Genomic DNA, 9,623 nt, shown 5'->3' with positions numbered 1-9,623 from the left:
GCGGCATATGGGACTGTCGTACACCATCTGCAGGTTCACCTTGTGGCCTACCAGCTCCCGGATATTGTTGATGCCATATTTGATCATCGTTGGGCTTTGGAGGAAAGCAGAGCACAACATATCCCAGGTCAGGTCCCCAGCTTTCTCTGCTTACAGCCCTCCTGGGCTTGTCTGCCTCCTCTTGACTCAAAGGCCCTGGTACCTCTTTTCATCCTCTTCTTGCCTTCATGTCCTATCAGTGTCCTCCTTGTTCTTGTTCTAACCACAATGGCCTTCCCATGAGCCCTCAGATACACCAGGGACATAGCCTCAGGGCCTTTGCACTGGTTGTTCCCTCTGCCTAGACCACTCTTACTCCGATCTCTGCAAGGCTTAAGCCTTTCTATACCTTAAGTCTGTGCTCAGATGCCCTCTCTCATCCATCTCTACAGCACTTATTTTCCTCAACATACTCCAGGATTTCTTTGTTGAACTGACTTATCCACCTTGCTCACTATAGATCTTCTCAACCCACTGGAACTTCAGCACCATCTCGATCAGACAGGCCAGATCCAGTCTCATGCACCTGCTGACTGTGCTCTAAACAAGGCAGACACTGAAGGTGCTCATATAATCTGCCAAACGAAGGACTAGTTGCCAGATGCTGAGGACCCTGGACTAATCAAGTCACTGAGAGAGCTGGGCAGCCAGACACCAGCACGCTCCCAGGCCAGCTGCCTGCTCAGACACTCACCGCTCCAGGGAGAGGCCCCACGCAATGACTGACACGTTCTCGGGGAGCCCCATGGGAAGCAGCATTTCAGGGCGAAAGATCCCGGAGTTCCCAACTTCCACCCATTTCTTCAGGCCTGGCGAGGAGAAAGGAAGGTGTGGGGGTGGTGTCAGGACAGGCACTGAGTTTGGGAGGGGGGCTGAAGGTACTCCTCCACCCCTAGTACCTTGGTGGTAGCTGAACACCTCCATGCTGGGCTCTGTGTAGGGGTTGTAGGCTGGTTTGAAGCGCAACTGGGTGATGCCTGGAGTTGAGGGGGAGCAGGAGGTCAAAATAAGGCTGGTGAGCAAGACGCCCTCTACTCTCCCGCCTGCCTGCTCACCCCAGCCTGCCTGCTCACCCAGCTTGGTGAAGAACTCCCGAAGGACGCCCATGAGGTGGCCCAGGGTGAGGCCGTGGTCAGCCACGACACCCTCGATCTGGTGGAACTCAGCCAGGTGAGTCGAGTCCAGGGTCTCGTTCCGGAACACACGGTCGATGGAGAAGTACTTAACTGGCGTAAAGGGCTTCTGAGGGGGACAGTCAAGCCCACAGCAAGGTCAGCAGGTGCATGAGACCAGACCGTCTCCCCCAGTCCCAGCCCCCTGCCCAGGCCAGGCCGCACCTTCTGGGCGAGGCGGTAGAGGGCGCGGGCACTTGCTGATGTGGTGTGTGTGCGCAGCAGGTTTTTCCGGGCCTCGTCCAGCTTCCAGGTGTATTTGTAGCTTCAAGAGGAAATGCAGATTGTACTATGATGTTCGCAGCACCATTATACACAATAATGAATAGGAAGAACATGGAAACAGCCCAAATGTCTATCAACAAATCACTGCACTGAGAAACTGGTATATTCGCACCATGGAATACAAGTATATTGTAGCACTCAGGCAACAATTCTGAAAAATACTATCTGACCCAGGAGAGGCTAGAGAGCATTATACTGAGTGAAGTAACTCAGGTGCTTAAGAACAGATACTGTGTAAGACCATTATTGTAAAAAAAGAAGGATAATCGGTGAGATTTGTATGGACGTATAAAGAAGGGAGGGGAGGAGCTGGGGGCTGAGGGTGGGGGGAAATCACGGGTCAAAGATGGGTAGAGGAAGTGAAAAAGAATGTACATGAATGAAGCATTAAAAAAAAAACCAACAGGGGAGCTCTGGTGGCCTAGTGGCAAGGAGCTGCAACTACAATTCCAGAGGCGAACGGTTCAAATCCACCAGATGCTCTGCCGGGGAAGGAGGGACAATCTCCTCCTGTACCAGTCAGATCTGATTTGACGATACACGCACACAAAAATAATAAAATAAAATAAATTAAAAAACAAAACAAAACAAAACAAAAAAGCAACAAAACACACCTTAAAAAAAAGCAAAAAATGGGGGGTGGGAGAAGAGGAACTGTGGAGATGTCCACAGGAGTCCTGGGCCCCACCTGCCTTTGCACCCACATTCCTAGGTTCTCACCCCTGTGAGCCGTAGCCACCGTGAGAGTGGGTCCGCTTGACCCGCTGGACGTAATCCATCGGGAGCTGCAGAGCCTCGGCTGGATCTGGAGGAATCAGAGGATCGGCTGGTCAGTCAACAATTATTTAGTCGCCAGGCCTGAAGCTACTGAGGGGAGGGAAGATGGTGACCGGGCAGCTCCCTCCTTTGACGAGTAGCCAGAGGGTGGCAGCAAGTGCCTGAGTCATGACAGCTTTTCTCTGGTCCGCAATGACTGTGGCTCCTGTCTGCCGAAACTGTACACAACACCTCCCTCCAGTCACATGGGCCAATTCAATGACGTGTGACCTCCCTTTCCAGTCAGCGGAGGTTCCTTCCCCTGGATAGCAGCATGGCTCCTCCCTCCCCTCTGCTCTTTGCCTCAACCCTTGCTCATGAAGTCATTGTGTTCTAATCTTGCCAGCTTCCCCTGATGCATCTACTGCCATCTGCTCCACTCTCCAGCTTATGCGAGAGGTAATGATCTCCCCCCTCTAGAAGAAGGTCTCACCAGGGCAAGGCCCTCCCTGTGCTCAGTCATGGTTGTGACCTGCACATTTCACAGAGCACCAGACACACAGCAGGGACTCATCAGACGTCTGTGGCACAGAAGTGTGGATTCTCATGTCCTTTTAGAAGCATGACCTTAGTGCCTGGGAAAACCTGAGATGGGATCCTGGCTCCACCACATCGAAGCTGTGTGACACTGGGCAAGAGACCTTTTCTCCCTATGCCTCAACTTTTTCATTTGTAAAGCAGAGTTAGCAGAACCAACTTGCTAGGGATAGTGGTGAACGAAGAACAGCACCCTGCACGGTCTAATTGTTTTGTCAACGTTGGGTGCCAGTGGAGACAAGGGGAATGTTTGTCAGCCAATCACCCAAAGACTTGCCTGCCCTTCTACCAGGGAGATAAGACACACAGAAATAAACTTAATTAAGCTGGGATCACAGGACAGAGACTGGGAACAAGGGTTTTTATAGAACTCAGGGAGAGTTCTAGTATATAAAATTCCAGTATACAAAGATGACCTTTCTGAGGTGGCATGCGTGTGGGGATGTATTGCCAAACAAAGCACTCTACGGGCAAATGTCCTGGAACGGACTGAGCCTGATGCTTCTGAGATCAGAGAGTGCAGACAAGTGGAAGGAAGTGACCACACAGAATGGCCTTATTCTCCACAAGGACAGGCTTTATTCTAAACAGCGAAAACAGCTCATGCTCTGCCATTTATAAGCTGGGTGACCCCCAGGGATACCAGGAAATGGCTAAGTCCACTTCATACAGGTTATGCTCAGGTCTGGCACCACTGACGCGTTGGCCAAGCCTGTGGGACTGACGTACCTCGTAAGAAGAAGGTGTCATGCTGGTCGCGTGCCGGGTGCTGCTGAGGCTGGAAGAGTGCATCGAAGTTCCAGAAGGAGCTCTCAATGAAGTTATCCGTGGGCATCTCAGTGAACCTGGTGGGAGAGGTGGCCTGACTGTGCTGCCTGTGTTTGTACCCCAGGCCGGCTAGGTCCCACCTCCAGTCCTGTGCTCACCCCATCTCTAGGAAGATCTGCCGGAACTGAGAGCGGACCTTGAGCAGGGGGTGCAGGTGGCCACTAGGGGGGAGGATGCCGTGCGCCGAGAAATTGTAGGGCTTGAAGGACCGGTCCCGCCAGGAGCCACTGTGTGTGGGGGGGGGTGTCCAGGGTCTGGTGAGGACGGTCTCCCCGTTGATCCTTGTACCCACCTACCTCGCCCACCCCTGGGTCCCACTGTACCTGGAGATCATCTCAGGGCTCAGCTCTGTCTCCTGCTTGGAGATGCTGGTGCTGAAGGCACTGCCTTTACTCACCCAGTAGGTCTTCAGGACCCTGTGGCCAAAGCAGAAGTGATGCTGCTGTTAACTTCCGCAAAGTGGCCTTCCCTATTTCCACTGCTGGCCCCGATGCCACCCACCACGTCACTCTGCTTTATTTTCTTCCTTACCCTTGGCACCAGCTGAAATTCTCTCACATTCACCTACTCATTCATTTATTCAGCAGAAACTTGAGGACATAGTGTGTGCTTAGACCAGTTCAAGGCTCTGAGGACACAGCTGGGAACCATGACAATGGGTGGGATTTAGAGAGGTCTTATTCTGTTCTAGAGTGTTCTGATGGAGCTGCCTGTCACAGACTGAATTGTGTCTCCCCAAAATATACATTTGTGATGTTTTAATGTGGAAACTGTGTAATGAGTCCCTATGATCTGACAAGAGCTGTAAAAAAATGAAGGGTAAAATACAAGATTCTAGGGAGCTCTGGTGGCCTAGTGGCAAGAAGCTGCACTGCAATCCCAGAGGTACAAGGTTCAAATCCACCAGATGCTCTGCTGGGGAAGGAAGGGCAATCTCCTCCTCCTTTGCCAATCAGATTCAATTTGATGGTGTACACACACACATACATCAATCTATAAAATACAACACTGTATTCCCAGAACAACCTATTCTTGTTCTCAGGTATTTCCCCTGAGACAAAGTCTATAAGGCTTTTTGTCTCTGGTGGTTTAGCTGTAAGCAGCTGTGCTGCCATCTTAAAGGTACATGGTTTGAATCCATGAGGTGCTCTGCAAGTGAAGGATGGGCAACCTCCTCCCACGTGATTAACTGCCTCTGAAAACCTGCTGGAGGGTCAGCTATGGGTCTGCTCCGACTCGACAGCACACAACAACCAAACAACAGAGAGGAAATCAAGTCTAGAGAGGGGACCTCAGTGTCACCAAGAAACCGTCGCCAGGAGGGGAGTGCACCCTTTTAGAACCGGGCCCCGAGGGAGCTCCTTCACACCTGGAAGGCCAGGACACATGGGGTTCTCTAAGGAACACCTAGCCTACACATGCTAAAGGAAAAAAAAAAAAACTTCCTTTCAGAGAGAGAGAGAGAAACAGACAGAGAGACACAAAGAGACAGAGAAAAAAAGACTTCCTTTCAGAGAGAAAGAGAGACAGACAGAGACAGAAAGAGAGAGAGACAGAGCATGCGTGCGCGTGAGCAAACTCTTCCCTATAATTGGCATTTAAATTTTTTGTACTAGCCTTCAAAACTAGAAGGGAATAAATCTGCTTGTTAAAGCTATCTACATTTGATTGGCTATCTTATAGTATTTACAAGATAACTAAGACACTGCTTTAGGCAAATCGAGCCAAGGTGATCTGGCCAAGGTCACACAGCCAGCACGGGCAGAGCTGGCTCCATTCTGCGTCCTCCTGTCTTCTGCACCAATGTCTGCTCTGATGGAGCATCAGCTGTGGGAGAGCACAGCCCCAGGTCCTCCATCTGGTTCATGGCTATGTGTGTGATCATAACCACAGGGTTCAGGACTCTGTCCAGTACAGCGGTTACTCAATAACCGGGGTACAGGAGGACGGGGGAAGACAGCCAGCATGTTGCCAGGACGGCCAACTCTGGGGCTGCACAGGTGACATGGACCTCAGCTTAGGGGTCGAGCCCACTCACACTTCAGACAGGAGCTTCCTCTTCCTCAGTTCACTCCTCTCCTTCTCACCCAATTTCTCAGCCTCCCCTTTCTGGACCAGGCAGAGCCGTCGTTGCACCTCATCCTCCACGCTGTCCACCTGCAGGGATGATTGGCCATGAGAGGCAGTGAGGAAAAGGCGTGCTCTCATCCACGCACCTACATGACCACTTTCAGGGACTCACCACTCGGAACACTCGAGGCCCATCAGCTGTGCTCTTGTCCACACGGATCCACTTGTTGGACATGGCCTTGCTGAAGCCCACTTTGCTGCTGGGCAGTCGCTGAAGGAGAGGCTGCGGTTAGTGGAGACTGAAGGTTTGCCTCACAGTTCTACCCCCAGGCTCTGCCCCCCAGGTCCCTACCATGAGCTCGCTCTGTGCCAGGCCGTCCAGAGGGATGCTGTGGAACACCCGGGCCTCATGGCTGCCCTCCCGGGCAATCTCCTCGCCTTCAGTGGTAAGCTCCCAGCGCTTGGAAGACCGCAATTCAGCCTCAATGACCTGCAGGAAAATGGGAGGGAGGCACACAGGCACAACCAGAGCTCAGAGTTTCGGTAGGCACTTCCTTACCAAAACAGAGAACAAGATTCAAAGTGCAACCCAACACCAGTCATTCGTGTTCATATCCCAGGTGTTTCATTTTCCAGCTGAGTAAATCAACCTCTGGAAGGATTTCCCACTTTGAGCTTGGTTGTGACAGCTACGCCTCCCCACAGCAAGGCAAAGTATTAAGGATGTTGCCTATCAAACAATAAGTTCTCACTATGACTTTTGAGCCTATGAAAGATTTGAAGGTCTTTGATTAAGGGAGTTTTGCCAGCATCTCAGAGTCTCAAGTGTCAGGAAGGTTCATGTGACAAATCAGGAACCTTAGGCTCTGGGATGTGGACAAGGGAAGGGTTAGCGGGCCCAGAGGTCTTCATACCCCTTTAGTACTAATCCAAGCTCTGTCCCTCACTTACTTTGTGACATCAGGAAAGTTGCTTAACCTCCCTGAGTCAGTTTTCCAATCTGTAAGAGAAGAATAATGATGCGCTCCACCTCAGAGGATTGCTGAGAGTAAATAAATAGCCTTAATAGACACAAAACTCTTAATAGGTGGTAAGCACTACACACATTATCATCATCATCCTGGATTGTCATGTTATGTTTCAGTCATTAAACTGAACTACATTAATTATTGTTATCACTGGCTCACAGGTTCTGTCACACTCTTGGCTTGCACGGAAGGGAAGCGTTTGAGCTGTGCATTAGTTCAAATACCTAATTTTACATTTTACCTGGCCTTTCTGAAAACAAGTTATCAAACAGTGCTGTCGTCAGCTGCCTTAGCCACAAAGTGGTGGTAAGAATAAGGATTACGGTTAAGGATAGGGCAAAGTGTGATCAGAATAGGTTCTGCCTTCTCAATCCAGCTTTGTGGGTCGAGGCCCTCAGCATTCACCTCCTGTGGCTCTTCGCCCTTGGCCTGACTCTAAGGCTGTCCCTTGGTTCTGCGTCAGCTGATTCCCACAAGCAGACACCATTTCTTCGATCTTGAGGAGGACCATACTCTTAAGTCCTTTCCCCCCGCCACTTTAGTCTTATCCCCTCACTTCCAGTACTGCCTTCTCCACATCCTCCCCAAATGTGACCGTGGCACCCCTGAAGCCAGCTACCTATGTGTCTTCCTGGCTCCAGTCCTGCCAGTACCCTGGGGTGATAATAACACGGACTCCCACATCATGGCTCTGCTGGTTTTCCTAACCAACCGTCTGTCCTTCCTCATTAGTCCTACCCACTAAGGTGCCAAGGCTTTTCATTTCAGTGCAGAGACCAGATCCAGCTGCCACCTTCCCAGGGGCCTTCCCAGCGTTAAACTGGGTCAGCAGCTGTCACCTCTGGGCTCTGTTGTGCTTCTCTCTCGACTGTGGACACCTGAGCATCTCTTCTATCGGATGTAACCTGCATAATGGTAGCTAATACATCTTGTCCAACATCGCACCCCACCACGCCAGCCATACCTCATTCATTCACCTTTGTTAAATGAATGAGCCCGAGTTAGACTCTCGCACCTTCAAGATCCCCGCCTGCACATCCCAGGCTGTATACGTGAAGTATATGGGTCCCCCTAATCAGGCAGGAAGGAGGTGGCTTGGTCTGGAGGTAGGGCCCGCCTGGCACAGCCACAGAATATACGGGGATCAGGCATCGCGGCCCGGGCTCACCTCGCCAAGCGCCTGCAGGCTCTTCACAGCGCCCACCACGGCTTGATGTTCCACGCCCAGCCGGGCCGCTAGCTCCGCGCTGTCCAGGCCTCCATCGGCCGCCTCCAGCTGCTGCAGCAGCTGCTTCGCCACGGGACTGTCCGCCATGGTTGCTCCCAGCACGCTCTGCGTTTCCCAGGCGGGCACGAGAAACCGGAACCGGGGCCGGGACCGGAACCGGAAATGCGTGCGGCGCCATCTGGAGTGTGGCACAGAGCTGGTGTGGGGGCCACATTGACGCCATCTTGAATGTGTCAGGTGCCTTCGGGAACTCTTGTTTCCACCGCCACCCGGCTTCCGATCAGTGGCGTCTCGCTGACCAGAAGGGTCAAATTGGTGACCTCAAGATAAAGACTTCAGCGTGTTTAGTTTTTCTCTGGCCCAGCTTCCAGTGGGCTCTGTGACCTTGGACTGCACCCTCTTTGGGGCTGGGTGCCTTCCACCCTTCCCAGATTTTCCCTCGCACTGGATAGGCAGGTGGGTAATGGCTGGAATGATGATCATTCTGCTATTGTCAGTTACTTTTAAAATTTAAAAGAGAGGCTGAATAAGGGTCATCTCCATTTACAGAGCAGGGAAGGGCTTGCCTAAAAGTATAGCTAATAGATTAACCTATACAGATTACCTCCTGTGTGCCTGGCCCAATGCTAAATACTTCATATATATTTTTCAATCTCCTTAAAACACTATGATGCAGATACGGATAAAACCTCCATTTCACAGATTATAAAACTGAGGCTCAGAGAGTGGTATCACTTGCCCAAGTTTCCACAATGAGTTGTGGAAGTGGGGTCAGAAATAATAAATTCTGGGGAGCTCTGGTGGCCTAGTGGCAAGAAACTGCAACTACAATCCCAGAGGTGCACGGTTCGAATCCACCAGATGCTCTGCTAGGGAAGGAGGGGCAGTCTCCTCCCGTACCAGTCAGATCTGATTTGACGGTACACGCACACAAAAATAATAAAAGAAAATATTAAAAAAAAGAAATAAATTCTATCTCCATATTCTGATCCCTTATCAATGTCAAGTTCAAATGCAACAGGATTCACAGCAACATTATAGGGCAGGCTTGACTTGCCCATAGGGCTCCCAATCCAGGTTATAGTTGTTTTAACATACATTCCATTAAAAGTTGCTGAATTTTCTCTCCATATTACACCTACAACATATCTCAGCATGGAGATACTTCTAGCCACATGTCACAAGGCCAAGAGTCACATGCTACTTCGTATCAACACAGGTAGACAGACTGAAATTCTAGCTCTGTCAGATCACTTAATCCTTTGTGTCTTGGTTTCCTCACCTGGCTGCTGAGATAAGCACTCAGGTTATTGGGAAAAGGAAGTAAAACAGTGCTCACACGTGTATGCTGTAGTAACTATGAAAACTAGTCAAATGTGGACCATGGATATTCTTCTGAGCAAGCACAATCATTCAACCATCACAGATACTTGAGTCTGTATAATGGGGTTCTTTATTATCACCAGATCCCGACTCTGCTGGCTTAAGGTGTTGGAAAGATCCTGATAAAAAATTCAGGAAATGTCCTTCAAAATCCTTTCTTTTCTTTCTCTGTTTTTATTTCATTCCCCACAAAAGTCCTTCAATTCTTTCTGTCATGCAGCATGACATTTTTAAGCC

At 50.5% G+C, this 9,623-nt stretch overlaps 1 protein-coding gene across 1 annotated transcript in view; it reads right to left on the bottom strand.

The window, feature by feature from the left end:
* FARSA (phenylalanyl-tRNA synthetase, alpha subunit) overlaps positions 1 to 8,090 on the bottom strand; it is an 8,627-nt gene extending 537 nt beyond the window's left edge. Inside the window, exons 1-13 of the mRNA XM_006900829.1 lie at positions 7,944 to 8,090; positions 6,100 to 6,237; positions 5,920 to 6,018; positions 5,716 to 5,834; positions 4,001 to 4,093; positions 3,776 to 3,904; positions 3,579 to 3,694; positions 2,217 to 2,301; positions 1,377 to 1,476; positions 1,113 to 1,281; positions 939 to 1,016; positions 734 to 848; positions 3 to 94 (exon numbers count right to left, since the gene is read on the bottom strand). Of these exons, the coding sequence (XP_006900891.1) occupies positions 3 to 94; positions 734 to 848; positions 939 to 1,016; positions 1,113 to 1,281; positions 1,377 to 1,476; positions 2,217 to 2,301; positions 3,579 to 3,694; positions 3,776 to 3,904; positions 4,001 to 4,093; positions 5,716 to 5,834; positions 5,920 to 6,018; positions 6,100 to 6,237; positions 7,944 to 8,090 (1,480 nt within the window). The remainder of the gene's footprint in view (positions 1 to 2; positions 95 to 733; positions 849 to 938; positions 1,017 to 1,112; positions 1,282 to 1,376; positions 1,477 to 2,216; positions 2,302 to 3,578; positions 3,695 to 3,775; positions 3,905 to 4,000; positions 4,094 to 5,715; positions 5,835 to 5,919; positions 6,019 to 6,099; positions 6,238 to 7,943) is intronic.
* Positions 8,091 to 9,623: the final 1,533 nt, after the last annotated feature.

Source organism: Elephantulus edwardii, unplaced genomic scaffold, assembly GCF_000299155.1.
Source record: "Elephantulus edwardii isolate Elephantulus edwardi_28Jun2011 unplaced genomic scaffold, EleEdw1.0 scaffold00296, whole genome shotgun sequence".
In the NCBI taxonomy this organism is placed as follows: Eukaryota; Metazoa; Chordata; class Mammalia; order Macroscelidea; family Macroscelididae; genus Elephantulus; species Elephantulus edwardii.
Note: the sequence above shows the minus strand (reverse complement) of the source record. Positions and strands in the feature narration are given on the sequence as shown.